Genomic DNA, 24,051 nt, shown 5'->3' on the forward strand with positions numbered 1-24,051 from the left:
TTGAAAATAAGAAAAGGCGACAAAGAGATTCTCATCTTCAACACAATTTTAACACCAGACAAAGATAAACTGAACAAATGCAAAAGCAGTTTTCAAATGACTGCTTAATTTTTTTAAAAGTAGTCAGTCCAACTTTCTTGCTAAATCATTAAATAACTTTGATTAACCAGAAATCTGAGTTTCAGTAACCTCACGTGGGTTTTACCACCACCAGATCTGTAGACTAAAGAAGTTATATGAATAGGATCTTTCAGAAAACATAATCGGTTAAAAAAAGAAAATGTGTAACAGCAGTCAAACCTTCCCAGGAGTATCTAACGCAGTCCAAGAATCCACTAGAGGCACCATACCTGCATCACCACAGTGCATGATTCATTTCCACCTATCAATCAACGTTCAGGATTTAACATTAAGAAAAAATAACCATGGAAAACCTCAAGACACAGCTGACCAAAGACGAAAACACAAAGGTTCATTTTGGATTTAGCAAAAAAAAAAAAAAAAAAAAAAAAAAAAAAGAACCATGAAGAATTTCAGTTTTTAGTATGATGTTCCAGGGGAGGGTTACTGGTTTGGGATGTGGACAGTTTGCTGAAATTAGTGGAACCACACATTCTGCAACAATAACATTACGGTGTTGGAGTGGCTTAGTCAAAGTTTATACTCAAACAATGCTATTTCAAGACTGAAACATAACAGAACCTAGTCTCAAATGTGATGTGTTTTTACACTCTTTTTAGTGCTTTAGCATTTCTCAGACTGATCTACTTAAAAAGTTTCAATTTTAAGAAAAACTGCAACTCATCTGTCAGTGTGGAGTACGCTACTTCAAACAATTGCTTGGTATAAAATCTATAAGAGAATAATACATATCGTTAATGTAAATTTCTGTTTTTCATGCACTTCTATTTTCTTTTCCTTTAACTAGCCTACTTGGTTGCAATCTCCATTACTCTGGGTATGCTATGTTAATAACCATACCATATTATATTTTTTATGCTTTGTTTGTTTTTAGACTTTTATGAATATATTTTCTTACACCCACTTTTAACTTGCTGCTGGTAGACCTAAATATTCCCACTGTGGGACAATAAAGGATTTTTCTATTCTATATCGTGATGCATGAGAATGGAAAATCATTCCCAAACCCTACACTGAGATTGCAAAAAAAAAATCCCAAAATATCGAGGCTTGTTTAAAATAACAAATAATTCTTTTAAAAAAAAATCCCCCAATGAAATAAAAGCAGTCTCAGTCTCATACGAGGAGAATGATTGCTCTGGGTCCTTCGCATAGGAGAGAAAAAAGGTTCCACCTTACAGCACCTGTGTGCTGCTCTAATGAGCTCCAGAGGGAACAAGGAGACCACAACTTATTTCCCGAGTGACAAAGTAATCCCATAATGTCAGAGAAAGATTCTGCACTGAAGCAGTTTCACAATGTATTATCATTTCTACTTGTTTGAGTTACTCACAGGTTGTACAGCACTGGTCAGCAGAGATGACAAGAAATTCTGTTTCTATTACTGAATCTTTGTGTTTTTCACTTTCACACTCCATACTATTCAAAGACAAGTTCCTTGGCTTAGGGTATTAAAATACTGATCCCGGTTGATCTTACCAATAAAAGTATTACTGATGAAAACCTAACTTATTGCATAAAATCACAGACTCTCTAATGAGAAAACAGTTGACAACAGTAGAGACGATAAATCCCCTTTATCAAGAAGAAATCTCAGGCAGAACCAGGTTCAATAAGAACACAGACTGACTAAACTTTTTGAAGTATTGCATCTCATATGCAATGAGAAAAATAAATCACTGTAAAAACACCTTGTAACCTAAAAATGCAATTATGTATGCCTAAAGCTTACACATTACTTATATGTACTAGACCATATTCTTCAGCAAAGCTACTCCTTGCCTTGTACTGGTTGAGCCACAGACGAATAAATCCTGAAACAGAAGTGTTATGTCTGAGAATTTATTAAAGTCAGAAAACTGCACTAGTTTGGTCTAATAAGAATGAAAACGGTGCAAGACAAATAGGAATCTTTTTAAAACATAGCTGCACATTGAAAAAATAAAAATTGCATATGAAATATTTGACGGAAAATATATACAAATCTGTTTTCCCCTTGCAGAAATTAGATTTAAAAAAAAAAAAAAACACCTTTAAAAATATAGATTCATTTTTCTTCATTATAAATTTACAATAAACAAAGTAATAAATTTAAAACTATAAATTACCAAAAGTGACATTTACATGAGCACAAGTCTTATTCTTTCGGTAAAATTAAAGTTTTTTTCTCTTGGAAAAACTAACAAAAATGCATTTTATTCCTAATTTGCTGCTGCTCTGGTCGACGTCTCTGGTTGACGTGAGCTGGTTCCTGCGAATTCATGACAATGTCTATGGAGATGGGAAACGAAAAGCGATCCATCATCTGAGCAATCTTGTCCTGAGGAACGCCGTGGTTGTTCCTCCTGAAGGTAAAGTACAAAAAGAAAGATTATAAAGTGTTGCTTTAAAATCTAAAAATTATTTACCGAAAAAATATGTTCTAATTACTTCTCCAATTCACAAGGATCAAATTTCCAGCTGGTGTCAGGTTCATAAAAGTCCACTTTGTATCCTCTCTCCAAGGCCTGAAAAATTAATTTAAACTGTTAATTGACAATAGTGTAACAAGCAAGCAAAACATTATGACCACCCAACTGGGTAAGCAAATAAGCAAATAATAAGGTAAGCAAAAGCATTCCTGAATATCCCATAAACATTTATGTAGGGTTAATTTTGTTAAATTGGTAAGAATTTTAGTTACTACTAGGAATGTATATAAAAGGCCATGTAATCACATTAGATGAGTAAAAAGTTAACATGCAATTTGCTTACAGCCAAGTTCCTAGCAAATAAGTTACTTCTCTAAAAAAATGAGTCTCAAAATCCATACTTCAACACACATTCATACGGTTTTGGTTATAATCGTTGCAAAGTTCTATTTAGCAAAATATAAAATCTGCTTTCAGGTTCCTTTTCTGCATATTCTTTATCTATTTCGGTACTATACCTTACTATTATATCTTTAGATTCTATAATCATCGGTTTTATTACACTGCACTTTGTTTGCAGATCTATGTACTTTGCCCTACAGATTAAAGAACAGCTGCACCTCTTAGACAACAATAACTGAAATCCCGGCTTTCTAGGTAAAGCTTGAAAACTATGTTCCTTACCGTGGCAAACTAGCTGGTTTTAGATAACTTAAATGGTTATTTTAATTTAACTCCCTGATGAAATTAATTGGCAGAGGACAATTCTTTCAGTTATCATGGGGATAGTTGAATGTACTGCGTTTAATTCCTTACAATCTGGACATTTTGCTGCTCTGCATCATGGGGTTTAGAGTTTTATCACTGTTCTAGCAGCTTTTCACTTTTAATGAACAAATGCATCAGCACATTTAAAAAAAAGAGGAGTCAATGACTGAACGAACGTACAAATGTAAGTCAGGTGAGGATAGCTAAATGTAATTCAAAACCTAATCCAGGGCATCTTGGCACATTTAAGCCTCTTGAAGGAATATGAGAATAAAAATGTAGCAAGGCAAGTTAGGATCCTGCAAGCACTGCAAATTATTATCTTTTGCATGAAAAACTAAATGTGTTTATTCATTTCACTTTTAAGTGCTCATAATGACACCTTTGTGTTTTAACCTTTTGAATGTTAAAGAAATAAATAAGAAGCACCTTACCATTTTGACATATGGTTTCATCTCCCAGGCTTGGAGGTTTGTGTTGTCAATAATAATAGGAGAGCAACCATCATGCATGGCATCCTTAGCTGATATGGAATTGAACATAAACACCAGTTAAACAATTCAGAAAAGATTGTACTGATCCAAGATGTCATGAAATCTTGTGATTGTTAAAACTTTTTTTTAATCCACAATTCTCTAAGTCTAAACATGAATTTACTGAGAACTCACCTCTGCTTTGGTTCCATTCATGTGCCGCCCCTAGAAGGCCTGGATCATAGTGGTAACCTTCTTTTTGAGCAAAGTAATCGTCCGTGCTGAGAATTATTCCACTTGGGCCAGAGGAGAGCAGTTCTCTGAAAGTGATGTTCATACAAATAAAAAATAAATAAGGAAATTCAACACAAATACCAGAAAGCAAGTTTGATTACTCATAGGTGTACCTGGCTAGTGTGGTTTTCCCAGATCCTGGTAATCCTCTCATCAAGATCAGCACCAAATCGGACTGATACTCATTTCTCTCTTCGTAGGGTCGGTAGTTATGCTGTTGTTCCCATGGCTCATTTTCTGACATAAACCTCGGAGGCCTGTCGTAATCGTCATCACACCACTGCCATTCTTCTCTTCGTTCCCCAGACCACCTAACAGGTACGTCATTCAGATCCGTGTCATAAAAACTCTGATCATTCCACCCAAAGTTCTGAGGAGGGTTTTCATGTCGGCCCTGTGCAGGAGGACGGATGAACACGTTTGGAGGTGGACGACTAGAAAATGGTGGAGGATAAAAATCCTTGTGATGATGGTTCATCATTCTTGAGCTGTTTTGGTTGACTTGGATGGGAGCTGATGTGTTTTGTGGATCTGAGTATGCAGACTGGTGTGAATGGTGAGGGAAAGGTGGCCTGTGAAATCTAAGATCAGGTGGCCTGTTAGGTGGTAGAGGATAATCCCACTGGTTACCCATTGGCCTTTCAGTTGGCCTTTTGAGCTGGTATGGCTCACTTTGATACCAATGATCCCAGGTGGACTTAGTTCGTCCACTGTTGCTCTGGTAACTGTTTACTCCCATAAAACTTGAGGTGGGGAACATTTTCCCATCAGGTATATCCTGAGAGTGTTTGCTGGTAGGTATTTCAGGCAGGTTGAGGTTAGGCTGAACATCTCCTTTGTCTTGATTATCACTAATCCGATGAGACTGATCTGGTGTATCAATCTTCTCAAGCTCTTTGTAAAACATACTCAATGAGTCTTCAATGTCAGGCTTGGTAGAGATCGCTTGTGGAGGAAATGCAGGACCGATAAAGGCAGTGCTGGTGAGTCCTACCTCCTTCAATACCTTTTCTCTTAAACATCTCTCAGGATCATTACGCTCTAATTCAGAACTTTTATCATCAGAGTCATCTTCAGACTTTTTAGTATTTCCTCCCTTAGAAGCATCAGAGAGTTTGAAGCTTGTGGAGGACGGATCAGGTAGAGACATCTACAAAACATTTGAAATACACATGCATTTTACTGACTTAGATCACCATCCAAAAGTTCATATATTTCAATTCAAATAGTGAAATTTATTTGACTATATAAATTATCTGCAAAGACCTATATTCTATGTGCATATTATGTTAAGTTTTGATGAGTATGTGCTAATCACTATTAAATTATGCTAGTGAAAATTCAGAATTCACTTTCTCAGATTTATAATTAGCGTCTACAAGAACAATAATAAAGGATTTATATTACAGAAATGTCACCTGAATGACAGGATGTCCATGTACTCAGTATGTGATTTAAAAGTGTGACGTGGAGGAGAGAAATCTGGCTTTTTTTAAGAAAGCCCAGGTTACTTAAATAGTAGCTATAAGCCCGTCTACATCTTTGAGTGTGTCCCCTCTTACCTTGCTGTTGACTAAATTCTATAGATTTTCTCTGGGGCTACGGAATAACTTGAATTTGTCGAAAGTAATAAGTAAAAATTTACTCAAAATTAACCAATGAAAATCACACATTGATTTTGAATTGTGGTTCAAACTAATAATACAAACCTGGACAAAAGTGATTGTACCGGAAACTTAACATTTTGTTCCACAACCTTTAGGGGCAATCAAATGATTTCTGTAACAGTCAATGAGTTAGACCAAAAAACACAGTGACCATTAGTCACAATTTAAACAGACATATTGTTTGATTGCAAGAGCATTGCAAGACACCTGCAATGCTAATTAAGGCAAAACCATAGTTTAACACGTCCATATCATCACATTATCCTCAATCTTTTCAAGAGGTACCATCGCTTTTGTCCAGTTTCGGTTTATTTCATTATCCTGTTTTCCTTTTATGATTCTGTTGAACCACATTTCGAAAGCAATGTAAAACTTTATTGGGTTTATTTATTTATTTACTTTAGTCAGTTTGAAGATATTTCAGCGATTATTGTGTGGTCTCTTTCTAGTATTCCGGCAATGTTGTGCACACCTATAGTTACTTACTCCCGCCACCACACCTACAAAAAACTTCTTACCTGCACAACACGATAGTATAGTCTTTATCTAGAATGTATTCATGCCCAAACATATTTACTCAAATGGCCATAAGAAAAAAAAAAACTGGCTGGCATCGAAACTAACAGCAGTAACTCATTAGCTAATGCAGTGAAACACGAGGTAACACAATGGACGAACGGGGAACTAAACCGAACCATTGCCACTACGTCTCTACTTGGACAAATTTTGCTTTACGGGTTGCTTACCTTACACATTCAGAACGCGTAAATGTTGACAAATTTAACAAGACAGTTGGCTCCCAACTTGTCCTATGTTGTGTTTACGGAAGTGACGTTATTCTTTCGTTTTCCAGTCAACGTTTTCATGAGCGCCCCCAGCAGGACTGACGTAGAGGTTGGCTTAATGCTATGAAAAATCAAAGTTTGCTTTCATGATATTCTAGTGTTTACAGACATTTAAAAGCAAGATTTAAAAAGTAAATGCTGTAAGATAAGCAGACGGACAACCTGGTTAGTATTCCATATTTAGTTTCAAAATAGACTTATGTGTAAAAGTATTTCTCAATTCAGTTGTATTAAACTGTGGAAAACTACCTTCAACTTGATGGTAAGTCTATATTTATGATTCAGAGTGTGGTCATTGTTAGAGGTGGTGTTTTTGGCTGATCTGACCATATTATTATTACAGCATGATTCATAAAAGTTTTCAGATTGGGTGTCCTTCAATTTTAAAACAAATTTTCCTTTGATGAAGCAATGGCCAGATTTTTATACCACATATTACAGTGCTGCAAATCAATCATTATCACATAGGTGTGATACATTTTTCTAAACCATATAATATATAACATGTGGTATAGTAATACCACATGTTATACAAGACTATTTATGAAAAGGCATTGGCATCAAAACCACTTAACAAAATTCTATAATTAGTAATACAGTAATAATAGTTTAAAAATGATACAAAAGTGCAAATACACACCTTGTCTGCTACTAAATTTTACATGCAAGGCCATATTGGATTTTAAAGTTGTAGTAGCTAGACTATGTATATATCAAAAAGGAGCAGCCGAGTCTGAATTCCAGATTCCAAAAACTAAAAGCTTAAACTTATAGTTCAAGCAAGAGTCAATAAAAGAGACAAGTGCAGAAGTAATGACTTTTAATGTGAAGAGCAATTTCACTACTTTAATATGTATAAGGACATGACAAATACAACCACAGGATTTTAAGCAACTTTAAGTTTTCACATTTATTTCTTTGTATAGTTTTAATATATAAAAACTAAAATAAATTGCCAACATGCAACGCCTGAGTATCAATCATAACCAGTTCGTCATCATTCACCCATTCATCATCCACCAGAGAATCAGTCGATTTTGGTGTAGCAGTCTGTACAGGCTTTAAAGTGCTAGGGGCCCCAGACCTTCGAGGTGGGTTGAATGTTTTATTTACACAAGGAGACACCACTGAGCCGAGGGGGGAGATGGGTGGTGGAGACGGGATGCGAGAAAGGTAATCCAAAGCTCTTTTTCTTTTCAAGCTTTTGGGGTCTTTTTCTGTTGAAGATGTTGCAACAGGAAGGTTACTGCTGACAGGTGTAAACGATCCGAGGCTTTTGATTGGTTTCAGAAAGGCCATCTGCATGAAAAGATGTTTTCAGCTCTCATTAGGCATCAAAGGGTTAGAAGAAATGTACAGAGCCTTGTAAAGGTATTCCTACCCCTTCATCTAGTTACATTTTCTGAAGACACATTTCTATGTATTTAATGAGTCAGACCAGCATAACAAAGCAAAATTGTGACATTAAAACAAAAATAATGAATAATTTAAAACATTTTTACAAATGAAATTGTGAAAAGCCAAGCTGAGACAAGTATTCACTCCCATTTATCTTGAAATTATTAATTACATATAACTAATATCTTTGTAAGTTATCTAACTAGAAAACAAGAGTCCACCTATGTGTAATTTTTTCTCAGTGTAAAATATAGATAGGATGTGAAGACCTGGCCATGAGACCCTTGGTTAACAGTGAAGAAGCTGCAGACTATTTCTGCTCAGATGGATTTGTCAATCAACAACCATAGGCAGGCACTCCCTGTACAGTTATGTACTAATTTGTGTTTATCTAACACATCATATTTATGGTTGTAACATAATATATAGTAGAGCGATTGAGGAGGATGGATACTTTAGCAAGGCACGATATCAACTCACGTTTGTCTTTGAGTCTTGTCTTCTTGCAGCGACTGGCATTTGAGGTTGCAAGGATGAAGAGCAGGATCCATCAGACTTGATTAAATGGGCAAGCTTTTCCTCAGCAGTCAAAAAGAAGTTGTCCTGACCCTAAAACAATGCAAACAGTGACATTAAAGCAACTTGGTACTTAGACCAATGTGATGAAAATAAAACAGAGAAAGATTAATAGATGTTATGTGTGATTTGGATGTAAGAAAGTATACAGAAACAGAAAACAGCTTGTAAAGCACGTCTGCCTCAGAGGAGACTTTCAGTTTCCAGCACTGTACCTGTACCACGTTTTTGAGTTGGTTGAGGGATTCCTGTAGATGAATCTCTTTGGGGTTTGTAGAGAAGGCAGTAAGATCCCCAGCATACAGAACCGGAGTGGGGTGTATAGACTGGCCTCTGAGCTGCAGGTTACTCAGTGCCAAAAGAACACGTGGTTTCACTATGTCTTCAAGGCCAGCCTGAGTCAAGCTGCTGAAGCAGCGCACTTTCACAAAATTCTTTTTCCCATCAACCAAATAAAATGCAGGAGAGGAGCCTGTGTATGAATATGCAGATCAACATATAGTCAACAATATAACTAAGAGCAAAAGAAGGAAAAAAAAAAAAGACACACACACACAAGTGCTTACCCTGTTGATCTACAACACTGATGACTAATCCTGTGAGATCAACTTCTCCACACAGAGGCTTGAATTCCTCATTCTGAAGATCTACAAAATCTGTGGAGATTCTTTGCCGAAAATGCGATGACACCCATTCTTGTGACACCTGAGTGAAAAATTTAGTCAAGTCATTGAAAATATTTCCTTTATCAATTATAAGTTAAAGATGGTATTTTGTGTAATGCAAAACCTGAAGTTCCTGGAACTGTGTCTTCTTCGTCCCGGTCAGCTGAACAGTTTCAACGCTGCTACGTTTCTTTCCATCAGAGGCAACAAGATTATACACTTTGAATCGACGACCTTCCTTCAGCAAAGACTGGAGGTCTGAAGAAGGCCGCCAAAGGTTTAACTGATAAACTACAAGATGCAAGGAAGAAGAAAAAAAGGACATTTACACAAAAGGATGAATAAGTTAAAGAAACAGAGATAAAATAGAAAACACCACAACAAGACAGACCGCAGCTGGACTGAATCCTTGAGTCAGCGATGCAAAGTCTCCATACAGGTGTCACATCTCTTTTTGGACAGCTCATTTCATTGTCCTCTGCATCCAGAGCACGCCAATATCTGTCCTGCAGCTCAGCCTGCTTCTTCTCCATCAGTGAGCGCCTGTAGGCCTGAAGACTCTCCAGCTGTTGTTCACTTAAATGAGCCTAAGACAGAAATATAGGCAAGTTTGTTAGAAATGGTCACAAGGGAAGCAAACCTAAACATTTGAAGAGAATTTCACATTACCTCCAAATAAACAGGGTCATCTCCAAGTGCTTCATACAAGTCTTCTCCTTCCTGCAAATTCCCGATATCCTGCTTGCCGACCGTTTGCCTTCTGCGCTGACATTTGATACTCCCTGAACGTGACAACATGTTAAAGCATCTCCACATTTACATTTCCCATTAAAAGTGGAATTTAGAGCATCTACCTTCTTCTTCTTTTTCAAATTCAGCTTGAACTTTGGCAAACAGCAACTCTACTGCTTTCTGTTTGTGGCTGTTGAATCGTCTCGCCTCCTTCTCTTCTGCCCGAACAGATCTAAACACAACACCTCCATCTGATTTCCTCTCCATCCACTGGAAAAACAAAAGAAAAAAAAACAAAAAAACATACAGTCAGCAGGACAAATAGTTATGAAGCATCCACAAATATGAGTAAAAAGATACAAATAGATTTTTCTCTACACACCTGAATGGGATAGCTTCTCAGTATGAAGATGTCAACACATCCTACTGGACCTCCATTACTATACAAGCAGGAGACTGGAAGCAGAAATGGTCGTGGATCTGTGTGAAATCCCAGCTTAGCATCCCACCGTGCACGCCTAGTGCTATTGGCACATATCTAAATAAAAATGACATGTTATCTATTTCAGTGTAAACAACATAATAAAGACTCTACTCTGGGTTATTCAAATACCTTCAACATTAAAGAATCCGGTGCCTCCAATGGTGAGCAACCATCTTGTGGTCCAATCAGTTGCGCTCCATGGATTATCAATTTGCCACCAACAGCAAGCCGACCTTTGTGAAGCATTGCAGTCAATGGTTCATCCAGCTGAGCTTTGATGGCATACCAGCCATCTGTAAGCCACACAACCGCAACTGGAGTTTCCACCTTAGTTTCAGCACTTTGTGACATCTTGGTGTCACTGCAGCTCTGAGCATGTAGGAGGTGACCTTTAGAGATGATCTCACACACACAGAGAACAAGAGTTTTGGCCGGCGTATCATCTCTTTCCATGATCTTCCTCAAAGCTGGTCTGCGGCTGTGGTCCACCTCTACGTCATATCTAGAAATAAAAGAAAATTATTTATCAGAAGATTTCTCAATGTTTGTTTTTCAAATTTTATAATGCAAGGTCCTTTTATGAGTTTCAGGTCAAAATTCCATGCTTCTCTAGACTCAGATTGATTTTCAAACTAAATTCCAGAACAAAAATGGAGCTGATCTATGACACGAAGCAATTTCATAAATTTTTTAGCATCTGAATGAACATATATTATAAATATTATGAATTGCACAGTCATTTTAAATAAGGGCGAAAGTTTGTGAGTAAAAAGTCCAAATGGAACAGGTGAGTAAAAAGTCCAAATGGAACAGGAGTTTCTATTATTTATCAGTCATTTAAAGCAGATCCAGTTTAAGAAATAAAGGTGCATTTTAAAAGTCTTGATATTATACTCTATAGTCCAAAAAAGTTGTGTAATAGCTGCACTTCTTTACATAAAGATGCATTATATCTCCATGTTCTGTCAGCTGCTCAAAGACACTCAAGAGTTGCAAAATATTGTGAATTCTCAAACCAAAGATAAAAGTATATCTTTAAATAATTTAAATAAGAAAAACTTATAAAAACCATTTATTTATTTTAGACATTCAAATATTTATTATATGCAAACATTTTTGCTTTTTTTAATTACATTTTTGCAAGATCAAAACAAAATATCTAAAGGCATCAACATCATATCTTTGAGTACTCAAATAAGCATTTTCTGAAATTTTACTTTACTATTAAATAAAAAAATGTAATAAATAATCAGGTAAATTTTAGATTAATTTTTAGCAAAAAACTGAATTACACTTTAATAAGGAATCTTTATATTAATTGGCAAACTAATGTTTAACAAAGTAGTGTTTGGCTCATTGCTAAAGTACTTATGATTAAATTATCAGAACATTATTTCTGCAGCTGTAAATGTGTGTAACTTCAGTAACCCACATGTACCTGTACTTAAGCTGGAGGAGAACCTGCTCTGGGGTGAGGCAAAGGCTGCCCATTGTTTCTGGAAAGGATTTCTCCATGGAGGCCTGCTTCCACACAATCCACCTGTAGTGATTGTACACCCACTGCTCACTGATCAGTTTGGGATCCACTCCAGAAGTGTCACATAATGCTCTGTGGAAAACAGTTCACCATATTAAGCAAGAAGTGACCAAAGATAGGAGTCTGTACCCAATGTGATAATTACTCTAAAATCAGGGAATTTCATTAATACCTATAGAATTCTTCTTTTCCTGCTGTCCAGTCATCACTGGGGATCAACCAGCCTCCATCAGCGAGTTGAACACCACCGCCATCGGCTAACGTTTCTTGTTTGACGAATTGCAGCAAATTGAAGCGAAATGATTCAGCGTTCGCACCGGTGATCTCTGGAACATACTTATGGACTCCACACTCATACAGCTGAAACAGAACAACATATAAGTGAAGTGCTGCTGGCTGGAAACAACATGAGTTAGAGAAGAAGAAGATGTCAGCGTTGTGGCCTTGCCTCTTGGGGCGAGTATCTTGCTGGGATATTTCCACTGACTGCAGCTTTTAATGGGATTCTCGCCACCCCTGAGGTTTTTGTCAGAAATAAGCTCCCAGGCAGCGGTCGAATGGTCTGCCGCTTCTTTTTCCTAATCCTCATGTCCTGCATGTCCCGGGCCAGTCCAATGTTCTCAGTCCTGTCTGTTAATAGATTTTATTATTATACCAATATGCAGGAAATCCAGAGCCTTTCAAGTAAATTTACGTTAAAACTATCACTCTACCTGGGCTTTCGGAAAGCTTATCATCCACATGTAGCATTTCAGTAGAGCTGACAGATCCCACCTTTAGAGGAACATTTTGATTAATCGTCTTAGTGTTTGAAGAGTTGACTAAAGTGACAACTTCTTCACAGCTTTGGGTTGTTTTAGTAAGTGGTGCATCTGTTTTGCTGTTGGTCCCCAAACATAAAGAGTGATGCTGCTTATTGTCCTCCTGCTGTTTAGGGGAACTTTCTTGCTGGACAACCCTTTGTTTTTTGAACGGTGGAACAAACGCAGGCACTTTTTTGCGGTCTCTGGCCTCTGGTTTATTGAGTGGATCTCTCTTTGCGTTTTTGAAAAATGGTGGGACAAATGTCGGCATCCTGCAGGCTGCAGATCGACAATCTCCTTGGTCAGAATGTGGCATTTGGATTGTCCTTTGTACTCTTGTGTCCACAAAGCTTTTTGTATCCCTGTGGAAAATAACAATACATCACAAGAGGATGGTAAAATCTATCAGTCTGTTGGAAAAACACAGCAACTCAAATAACTCACCTGTTTGGCTTTGTAATGTTTGGATGAAGAAAGGCGCCATACCTGAAAACACCCCTGTCCATTAACCCTTGATGAAACAGGAAAAATGTAATTTAAAAGTTAGAATATATTCAGTTTTAGACAAGCAACAGAAGCACGAGTGTTTTACCATTTGGGCCACTTTTCACTGGGTGGAGTCCAGAACCTCGGGAATTTTCAGCGGTTCTGTCAAATTCTTCCAGTAACCTTCTTTTAGAAGGTGGCTGAGCTACATTGCAATAGTTAAGAAAACCATCTTAGATTTTACACAACACTTCAAAAGATTTTACCAAATGTCCTCAAATTTAATAAACTGCAGATGAGAATTTATTTTTAATAACAGTATTTATTTATTGAACCATTTAAGGTGTAATACTTACCAGTGAGATCTTCAGCACTTCTTCTTTTCCTCCCTTTGTCCTCTTCAGCTGATTTTTTGTTTAAATCTTGGTCATCTAGCAGTTGCAAATTTTCTGAAGTCGTCAACAGACTTTGACCAGCTAGAACTTCATCTTCTAGTAAGGCTTTTGTGCAATCTAAAGCTTCCTGGGCAAGAAACTTGTGCTGTGTTTCTGTACAGCCAGCGAGGTTTAGCAACTGAAATTTTGGATCTGAAGATTTATTTGTTTGTATAAGGTCAGATCTCTGGTTGCTGCTTTTAGTATTTAAATTGCAAATTGACAAGTGTGACTTTTCATCTACGTGGTCGTCACTTCGGCTGTCTGCTGCTGAAGGTAATGACTTCACTCCACTCCTAAAGAAAGTCTTTGCTTTCTGTAAGGCCTCATGTGAAAATGGTTTACCACTTGCAGCAAAAACACAAGGGCTCTCCTCATCTGCTTTGTTTTCACTCAGCAGACGTTTTGACCTCGACAGAGCTTCAGCTGAAACAGCAACCGTTTTCCCACTTGCTGTCTGAAATCCACCTTCACTCTGTTTTGCTTTGATGGAACCACTTTCAGGCTCTTCACAAATACTGCCGGTATTTGTTCTGGGTTTGGACATGTTTCTCTTTATGCTGCCACTTTCATTAACGGGCGCCGTATTAATTTGTTCTGATGATTTTTCACTGTTACTGTCCATAGTCCAACCTTCCTCTTGGTTAAAAAAATGATCTGCATCTTGCATTGCTTTTGTTAAAGCTAAATCATCAACTTCTTTGAAGAGGAATTTTGCCCTTTGAAGATTTTTCTGCGACACATCAACTTTTTCTCCTTTTGCGGTTGTAAAACCACAACATATTTTCTGAGTTTTGCTTCGACTGTCTTGTTTCCCATGAGCGTTTACTATCTGTGAAAAATCCGAGTCCTCCGTACTGGAAGTGATGTCACCAAAGAGGGATTTAGCCTTTTGAACAGCCTCAGTGGAAAGTGCCATTGGTTTACCGCTGGCAGAATGAAACCCACAGTTTCTGAGGGAAAGAGCCGAAGACTTGGACTGTGATGACATTGCATTTGTTTTATCCTGAATTCCTTCAAACTCATTAAACAGGGTTCCTGCTTTCTTTAGGGCTTCAGATGAAACATCCACTCTTTTCCCACTTGCTGTCTGAAATCCACCTTCACTCTGTTTTGCTTTGATGGAACCACTTTCAGGCTCTTCACAAATACTGCCGGTATTTGTTCTGGGTTTGGACATGTTTCCCTTTATGCTGCCCCTTTCATTAACGGGCGCCGTATTAATTTGTTCTGATGATTTTTCACTGTTACTGTCCATAGTCCAACCTTCCTCTTGGTTAAAAAAATGATCTGCATCTTGCATTGCTTTTGTTAAAGCTAAATCATCAACTTCTTTGAAGAGGAATTTTGCCCTTTGAAGATTTTTCTGCGACACATCAACTTTTTCTCCTTTTGCGGTTGTAAAACCACAACATATTTTCTGAGTTTTGCTTCGACTGTCTTGTTCCCCATGAGCTTTTACTATCTGTGAAAAATCTGAGTCCTCCGCACTGGAAGTGATGTCACCAAAGAGGGATTTAGCCTTTTGAACAGCCTCAGTGGAAAGTGCCATTGGTTTACCGCTGGCAGAATGAAACCCACAGATTCTGAAGGAAAGAGCCGAAGACTGGGACTGTGATGACATTGCATTTGTTTTACCCTGAATTCCTTCAAACTCATTAAACAGGGTTCCTGCTTTCTTTAGGGCTTCAGATGAAACATTCACTCTTTTCCCACTGGCTGTTTGAAATCCACAGCTTGCTTGCGGTAAAATGTTTTCTCTTTGTTCCATTTGTTTGTTTGCATTGCTGGAGCACTGAGGTATAGAAATGCTTACCCTCATCTCATCATCTGTGTAACATTTTGCAACACTTGCCTTTCTGCTCCTCTGCATATGTACTTTACCTTTTAAGTCATTTTCCAACATTTCCTTATTAATGTCCATATCACAGCCTGCAAAGAAAGCATTTTTCTCCTGCGCTGCTTTGGTTAAAACCTGATCGTCAAGTTCTTTGAAAAGTACTTTTGCCTTCTGAAGATTTTTCTGCAACACATCAACTTTTTCTCCTCTTGCAGTTGTGAAACCACAAGACATTTTCTCTGTATTGTTGCTACCGTCTTGATTATTGCTCCTCATCTGTGAAGAGTCTTCTGCTCTGAAACCGATGTCACTGAAGAGAGATTTTGCCTTTTGAAGGGCCTCTGATGAAAGTGCTACAGGTTTACCGCTGGCAGATTGAAATCCATCATTTCTGACTGGAAGATCAATAGCCTTGGATTCTGGCAGTGCTGCATTCACTGTATCCATGACTCCTACACAGTCACCTAACAAGTTTTCTGCTTTCTTCAGAGCTTCAAATGAAATTTCAACTTTTTTCCCACTGGCTGTCTTAAATCCACAGCTTGCTTGTGGTACAAGGTTCTCTTTGTGTTTCTCTTGTTTATCTGCATCCTTGAAGCATCCTTTCACAGCCTCTACAGGTGTGTGTGTTCTAAATCTTTGATCTGCATGAGGTTTTTCATCTTCCTTCTTGCTCCCCACACTCCCCAACATTACATTGTTGCTTTCCAGAACACCGTTGGTGGAGAGAGCATCTTCATCTTCCACTGCTTTGGCTAAAACCAAATCATAAAATTTTTCCTGTGACATTTGGTCGTTTGCTCCTCCTGCAGTTGTGAAACCAGAGCATATTTTTTCTGGTTCTGTTTGATGTTTCTTATCCTGTTTAACTGGAGCAGATTCTGCCACCTTATCCATGTTCAAACTGATGTCACTAAACAGTGTCTGAGTCTTCTCCAAGGCCACAGATGACAAGACAACAGGTTTACCACTGGCTGTAGAAAAACCACAACTCCAGAGGTTAGTAACTGGGATAACTGGTATCTTGGAACTGGATTGGTGAGAGGAAATACAAATTTCATCTTGTGATTTTTCAGATTCTTTTAGCAGAGTTGCTTTCTTTAAAGGTGTTGATGAAATTGCACATTTTTTTCCATTAACAACTTGGAAACCACCAGCATCAAGGTTCGATATCTTATCACCAAGGCATTTTGTTTTCAAAGCCTTTTCTTTTTCATTAGTTTCTTTGTTTATCTCCTCGGGTGCGTGAATGTGATTCAAAAGAGATTCATCTTTTTTCATAGCAACAGCAGACACACTAATGTTCTTCCCAGCAGCAGTACAAAACCCATCACCTGTGCACAGCTCTTCAAAAGCAGATGAATCCGTGCTCTTTGATGGGTGAAGCATAGCGAATGGCTTTGAAGTCGGAAAAGATTTTTCATCCTCATTTTTCAAAGCTGCTGTAAACTTGCCATTTCTTTCCACTTCATTCAGACGTCGTCCTTTTGTGTGATGTGAGACCACGGCTGTATTTACATTTTCAAGTTTAGTGCATCCAGTGACACTCTTCTTAGAAATGCTGACCTGAGGGCTTTTGTAGTTTGAAAAGCTTTTGTTACTTTCTTTGTGCTCCATTACATGGCAGTCTTTGAAAAATGCATCTGCCTCTTGCATGTAGTTAGCAGAAATTGAGATTCCTTTCCCACTGGCCTTTCTGAACCCATTTTCACAGATTATTGTGTCAATTTCATTATTTTTCACACTTTTGGTGTCGCTCTTGTTTCTAACATTTTTATTTGAACAGACAACCCCTTCTAATTTGGAAAAGCAATTCTCAATTTTGCTTCCGACATCCCAGTTTTCCTTCTTTCTTTCTGAGTCCTTTCTGGACGTGTCAGAATCCCTGTTACATTTCTGTTCTGTTATGGCAGCATTTTTCCCGTTCTGCTTATCAGAAGGTTTCTGATCTGTCAAGTTACTCTCCAGATCTGCAAACAAAGCCTTGGCTTTGTTCAGACACTTTTTAGAGACATGCAAAACATTTCCACCTGCTGTCCTAAAGGCCTCACTATGGATCACACCTTTGTTTTTCTCCAGATATCTAGCTTCAGTATCCTCAGCCCCAGGAAGAATATTTGGCTTATCAAACTTTAGAAATTCCCTCTCTTCAGAAATGTTTCCTGACAAAGAATTTAAAGGAGTTTCCCTTTCCAGTAAATCTGACACTCCTGTGCACTGATTTATGGCTTTTGCTGTTTCTCCATGTGTCCTATTTTCTAAGACTGAGGCGACTTTGTTATTCATCATGACTAAGGAGTGCTTTCCACCTTCAGAACTAAAGCTGTCGTCAAAGTCTAAATCTGCAAGAAGAGCAGGGTCAAGATCCTTGTCTTCTTTTTGTGGAAGACTGTGATTATGTTGATGTTCTGGTAGCTTTTTTGTAGATTTGAACTGTGTAAACTCAAATTGGCTGTCTGCCTCTTCCAAGAGAGTGCAAAGTTCAGACACATCGGCTTTTTCTGAGGCTGTTAATTGGGAACTGACATTTCCAAATGACTTTCCAGCACAGGCGGGCAGGCTTGAGTTCGATGATGTATCTGTTGCTTTTTCACAAATTGAATTACTTTTATAAATAATGCCATGGTAGGATTTGGTGCAGTTATCAAGAGAAGACTTTTTATCTTCAGTCACTTCAAAGAAACACTTTGCTTTTTCCAGGTTAGCAAGGGAAATGGGGATGTCTTTATTTGAGGAGGTTCTGAATCCTGATGCATCAGCAGGCAGAAGAAAAACAGGAGTTTTTTGTGGCTGGCTGCTTTTACTTTCACCAACAGCTTCTTCTCTGTCCCATAATTGATCTGTTGATATGCTTGCTATGTGCAACTCAATTTCCTTTTCATGGTCCAGAGCCTGCCCTGTGCCAGACCTCTGCACAGGCACTTCAACATCAAATTTTGGCTTTCCACTTCCATTAGTTGAGGGAAAATTATGCATACCAGTTTTGAAACTCAGCTTTGGTTGGTTTTGGCCAACATTCTCTAAAAGCGGAAGACCAAATGATGAGGAAGTCATATGGCTGACATCTGCTACACCTGATTGGAATCCGCTGTCAATCATAGTGACTTCACTGATCGAGCATGGTTGATTACTGGTAGGGATGAGTCTGTTTTTACTGATACAACTGTAATCATTGGGAAAGTTAGCTGGCTTTCTGTTCTGTTTTGCTTGTTTCAAAGCAGACAGACACACTGCAGGAGAGAAGTTCCTTTGCATGTTCTCCACAGGTTTTAAGTCTGTCATTTGGCTGAAGTCCTGTGCAAAATCTCGACAAAGTTGTGACATGTCAATATCCTGGAGTTTTGTTCCAAGAGAGGAATCAATGGTTTCCTCCACAATAATTCTTTGATTTTTAGTCCTCTGACACGCTTCTTTATCTGGGGTGTTCATAAATGACTTGCTGTTTTGTTGTTCTAAATGAAAGCATACAAACAAAAACAAGGACCAATTAGTTATAGTGCAGGGAGAAATTTTTTGGTCACATTTCTAAAATGGCTCAATATATTTGCCTCTTCAACTATTTGTTCCTTAACTATTTGTTCCTTAATTTAGCATAAACATACAACCATCTTGTCTCTTTCTCTTTCTATTTTGTACCCATGTACAAATATTTTATTAATCTTTGGCTTTATATGGAATTCTTTTTTTTGGTATTTTTAAGAGCATTAAACAATTATTTTTTTTTTTAAATCAGAGAAAGATAACGTCAACGCAATAGGAATACATTGTAATTGCACCTACTTGTTAACTCTAGAATTAACAAGTACATAATTTATGTGATTATGCACATAATCACATAAATGATTATGTGCATAATCATTTACTATAGTAAATGATTTTTAGTTCAACATCATTAAACACAATTTTATCTATATTTTAGCCAAACAGTCACATTTTCATGCAGAAGGCTAATAAGAATATAACAAATTATTTAAAGCTGACAGTTGTCAAAGCAACACAAGAACGAAATAATGCATGCTCATTACAAAACATTTATGTGGCAGATGGCTTTGTTTTGTTCCTGAAAATTTTGGGACAACAATAAATCAAACCTGAAAAGGCACAAAATGGGGATGAAAAAGAGGCAAGATGACCAGTCCATATGCAGAAACCTTCATATTCTTACATAAAACTTGGAAAATAAATGTCTTACCAGACTCTGAAATCTTGAGTGAGGGATCTGTTGTCTGGAAGTCTTGGCCACAAGCTGGAGATTTTGTGGTTGTGATAGTGTAAACAAACTTTCTCTTTTTTTGAGTAAATCCAGAATCAGTCATTTTCAATGTTGGCCTGGTTGGTTGCACAGAGTCAGTGTCCCCTAAAAGTGTCATATTGCTTCCCACAGCAGAAGATGAGATTTCAGATAGACTTAGAGGAGACCACTGGCTGATTGCAGTATCTCCAGTTTTCACCAGTGGCGTTGAAGGCAAACCCCCAGATTCTAGATCAGCAATAGCCTCTTCACTGGATGCAGCATTGTCTGAGTTTGAGGTATTTTCATGGCTGCAGACATCTACATTTGTCTGAATTATTTGCTTACGTTTAACTCTGTCAGGTTTCACTTTTCTCAGAGCAGAACTACTATTTGCAAAGAACGTTTTAGGTGCATCTGCGCTATAAACGTCTCCTTCCAGAGCATCTGGAACTTTCTGTTGTTGATGATTTTCACTCTGGTTCAATGGAGACTCGAAGCAGGTATCAGTCACAGGGAAAACTGGACCTATTTATTACAGCACAAACATACAATACTTAGTATTATGATGAGTACACTCCCGTGCAACAACAAATATAAAAGCCCCTATGCAATCCATATTTATTCATTTTTATCTAAAATGACTAAAATAATGTATTACTTGAGTAGATGAGTAGATGGTGTAAAAAAAGTAATTACCTAGGGAAGTCCTTGATGTCTTAAGGGAGGAATTCGAAAGTGAAGGGAAAAGCTTTCGTACAAACTTGAAAGGAAAAAGAAAAAACACAGATTTGTATGTAATACAATATATCAAGCCAATATAGTATTGTTAACATAACAGACATCTGTTTTTGTCAAATCTTCTAGTGTTGTGGGAAACAATATTTTACACTTTTGGTCGTCAAAGCTCATACTAAAGCTCAGAATGTGTAAATAAATTAATATCAGGGTGGACCTGTGGCAGGGTTTCACAAATCACAAGTGTAACATGTCTGTCAATCATGTCTTTGCCCAAATTCAAACCAATCTCTAAAGGCTGACTGAATTACACACTTTTTAAATGTTAGATATTACGATTTACAATAACTGATCAGTTAGTCAGTCTACTCATTGTAGTAGTAATACAAAGTAACTGAACTATGCAGAGTACTCACAACAACTTTTCTGTCTGCAGTAACACTCACTGGACAGGGACTCTCATCAGTTTTAGCTGAAACATGAAAAAAATTCACAAAATGGTAAATTATTCATAATTTAAGAATAATACTTGCCAATTGTTTCAGCAACTCACATAAAATTAGAGTAGATGGCAAAGCTGGTGGTGTATTAAAAGAACTGGTCCAAGAAATGTCAGGGTTGATCTGTGCGCCGAGACTTTCAGAAATGTGGTTGGCATAGCTGGCCTGTTTCGTTCAGAGGATAAAATTAAGGCAGAAAATGTTTTTGCTTCTATTTATTAAATTTGATTAGAAAGACACTAATAAAAAAAAGAAAAGAAAATCAGCTTCTTGTCGACTATACTTACGGAGGATTTCTCTGGGGAACCCAGAAGATCTGAAATAATAAATGTAGGTATGTGCCTAATTCCTTTTTTTCATACAAACCATGTGAAGATATGAACACTATCTAGATTAAATAAATTTTCAGCTTACCAAAACTCTCCTCATTCTGAGGCTGAACACCTTCACATTTTAAATTAGAGACACTAAAATAAACAAAACAGATACAAAGTCAAGTTCTGTTTTATAATGACGAGAATAAGAAAACCCAGTTACTAACAGCACAAGTGAATAAATCTTAAGTTTTACTCACCACTGTTTTGGCGGCTGAAACAAACAGGGACTTTGCGTTGGCATCCATGGTAATGTTTCTTTTTCTATAAAGAATGAAAGGGACATGTAGTTTTTAGGTGTTTAACTTCATAAAAATTTAAGCTAAAATGAATAGCCTTAATTATTTAATTGTTTATACCCTGTGCAGCTGTGAACAACGGACCATCCTCAGTGTCTGGTGACACAATTCGACTGTGTCTGAAAACTTTAGGGGTTGAAAACAGCTGGCTTTCTGCTGCCGTCTTCTCCAGAGGAGCCTTGAAATGTCCCTCTTGGTTGGCGCACAACTCATCATTATCGGCAACATCTCCTTCATTCAAAGACGCTTGGGCTGTCAGTACGTCAAACCAGTTTGGGTCCAACGGTCCCAGCTCTAAACGATAAAACACAGGCCAAAACAAAAATGCATTCCTTTTGTCTCAATATATGGCTTTTTGGAATCTCATAAAAACAAAACTGTGGTGATTGCGCTACTAGAATTTACAATGAAGTATTCTTGGCACATTGATCAAGTAGAATATTTTAGAGCTTACATTGCTACCTACCAGTCTCTCTCAGAATAGTCACATATTATGCCAAAATAAATGCATTTTTTTTACAACTAAAAAGTTAAATATTTCATGTTGTGATAGTAGCATTCAATTCTGTTGATTTTGAGTGTTATGACAATGGAGCAAAATTTGGTCAACCTTAAAGAAAAGAATGCAACAAGCCAGGCCCAACAATGCACACGAAATGAAGTCCACTATTAAAGAGACCTGGGACTCTTGAACCTATCACCAGAGCCACAGACTGATCAATACAGTAACTAATACAAAATGAGTCCTGACAGATTATTCTCTCTAGGTATGTGCACACATTTTAGCATAAAAATTAACTTGTCTTTTATAACGTTCCACTTTTTTCTGTAGTTTGAATTTTAAATAGTTCCAAGCCATAAACATTTGAATGGCAAGAAAAGAGTTTAAAGAACTTTCTTCAAATGATTATACAATTTTCATTTCAGCTTCACCTTTATGTTCAAATTACTGAAATAAATTATCTTTTCAATGCTGCTTTTATTGACGAAGATGCACCTCTATTTGAACACGAACACAAGTAAAACATGATATGCTCAAAAAGGAAGCAGTTGACAAATCTCACCTTTCCAGATATCATCTTTAAATGCATCGTACATGTTTTTTATGCATGAATCCATTCCACAGCAATCGAACACCTAGAGTTAGTTATACACACCACCTAGGAAGGAAAAAAAATGCAATGTTACCCAGATTTAAAATGCAGAAAAAATATTGGGACACAATTTTTACGGCTTACTGGAGGAATATCTTTGAATCATTTGAATCTAAGCGTTCAAAGGCTTTTCGGAAAGAACGTAGTCGATTATAACTAAATAACTTGAAGACTGATAGATACAATATTTCAGACAAACCAGTAGAGTCATATAAGAGCTGTCTCTGGCAGTAAAAATTGCCTTACTCTTTTAGGAATCTTAAACATGTTTCCCCTACAAGCTGCTACTGCTAACTATTTGAAATGAAACTATGCCATAAAAATAGAGTTGGAGTTAAACTTACACGTTACATTCCGAAGTACGAGAGTGTTTACGCTCATGCTGAGGGGAAACGTCAAAGTAAGTGTTGACAACAGCCCACCAAACTTAAAGATGAATAATACTGACCAACAGTCAGCTTGTTTGCTAGCTGTTAGTTCACGCAGCAAAACCCAAAACTCGCGCGCCGTATTCCGGAAGTCAACTCGACTTCAGAATAAGAGACCGGAATAAAGCTGTCCATTTATGATTTTAATTTGGACAAAAACACCAAATAAAAAGTCAAATAGAAAATATCCCATTTCTAAGCTTCTTATGCTTTTTTTTTATTGTGGAGGGCATCATTTAAGATATTGGTTCAATACGCCCCTTGAGATGCAGAAGGCATTATAGATAAAATGTATTATTATTACTATCAATATCCAAAATATCCATTAAACTATCTAAATACTATGTCTAGAACAGGGATTCTTCATGTGGTTCTGTGCATCTTCTTTGCATCTTTCACAAAATGCAGCAATTGTTCTGCTCTGTTTGTAAACAACTGTTTACGCTCACTACAGGAACGCTAACAAAAATATTTTGTGAATGTTTTTTTATTTCTTACACTTTTCAGAATCAGTCAGAATCAAATCAGGTCAAAGCTTTACAGAAATTGGAAACTGAAGTGAGTCAGAATTCTGATTAATGTATCTCTGAAAACTCCTAAAAATATTGGCACATATAAAATACTAATTCATGACCAACAAGTTAATTCCCTGGAAGTTTTGAAACCATTTAATGAACCAATTAAAGGATAATGCATTTCTCAAGTTATGTCAGGTCTTTTTCTTCTTGATACTTCTCACTCTCCACCTTTCGTTTACTTCTCTTACTGTTTTG

General features: G+C 37.3%; 2 protein-coding genes across 4 annotated transcripts; both read right to left on the reverse strand.

The window, feature by feature from the left end:
• Positions 1 to 1,967: 1,967 nt before the first annotated feature.
• Positions 1,968 to 6,625, reverse strand: n4bp2l2 (NEDD4 binding protein 2-like 2). Of its 2 annotated transcripts, none has more exons than XM_044119142.1 (6): positions 6,501 to 6,625; positions 4,201 to 5,237; positions 3,989 to 4,113; positions 3,755 to 3,843; positions 2,572 to 2,648; positions 1,968 to 2,486 (listed from the first exon to the last, which is right to left on the reverse strand). In XM_044119142.1, the coding sequence occupies exons 1-6, from the start codon at positions 6,507 to 6,509 to the stop codon at positions 2,321 to 2,323; spliced, it is 1,503 nt and encodes a 500-aa protein (XP_043975077.1). In that variant the 5' UTR covers positions 6,510 to 6,625; the 3' UTR covers positions 1,968 to 2,320. The 2 variants fall into 2 exon arrangements, with proteins under 2 accessions (XP_043975077.1, XP_043975078.1); XM_044119143.1 differs by having other exon boundaries at positions 6,273 to 6,513.
• Positions 6,626 to 7,404: 779 nt separating this feature from the next.
• Positions 7,405 to 23,353, reverse strand: brca2 (BRCA2 DNA repair associated). Of its 2 annotated transcripts, XM_044119140.1 has the most exons (28): positions 23,195 to 23,353; positions 22,761 to 22,856; positions 21,757 to 21,990; positions 21,598 to 21,661; positions 21,438 to 21,490; positions 21,311 to 21,339; positions 21,077 to 21,188; positions 20,940 to 20,995; positions 20,485 to 20,548; positions 19,747 to 20,313; positions 15,431 to 19,006; positions 13,637 to 14,797; positions 13,387 to 13,485; positions 13,239 to 13,305; positions 12,705 to 13,156; positions 12,440 to 12,621; positions 12,164 to 12,351; positions 11,893 to 12,063; positions 10,584 to 10,956; positions 10,353 to 10,508; positions 10,093 to 10,240; positions 9,908 to 10,020; positions 9,630 to 9,825; positions 9,363 to 9,529; positions 9,140 to 9,278; positions 8,789 to 9,045; positions 8,478 to 8,606; positions 7,431 to 7,898 (listed from the first exon to the last, which is right to left on the reverse strand). In XM_044119140.1, the coding sequence occupies exons 2-28, from the start codon at positions 22,813 to 22,815 to the stop codon at positions 7,542 to 7,544; spliced, it is 9,165 nt and encodes a 3,054-aa protein (XP_043975075.1). In that variant the 5' UTR covers positions 22,816 to 22,856; positions 23,195 to 23,353; the 3' UTR covers positions 7,431 to 7,541. The 2 variants fall into 2 exon arrangements, with proteins under 2 accessions (XP_043975074.1, XP_043975075.1); XM_044119139.1 differs by having other exon boundaries at positions 7,405 to 7,898; positions 13,637 to 19,006.
• Positions 23,354 to 24,051: the final 698 nt, after the last annotated feature.

The sequence above is a fragment of the Gambusia affinis genome, linkage group LG06, assembly GCF_019740435.1.
Source record: "Gambusia affinis linkage group LG06, SWU_Gaff_1.0, whole genome shotgun sequence".
In the NCBI taxonomy this organism is placed as follows: Eukaryota; Metazoa; Chordata; class Actinopteri; order Cyprinodontiformes; family Poeciliidae; genus Gambusia; species Gambusia affinis.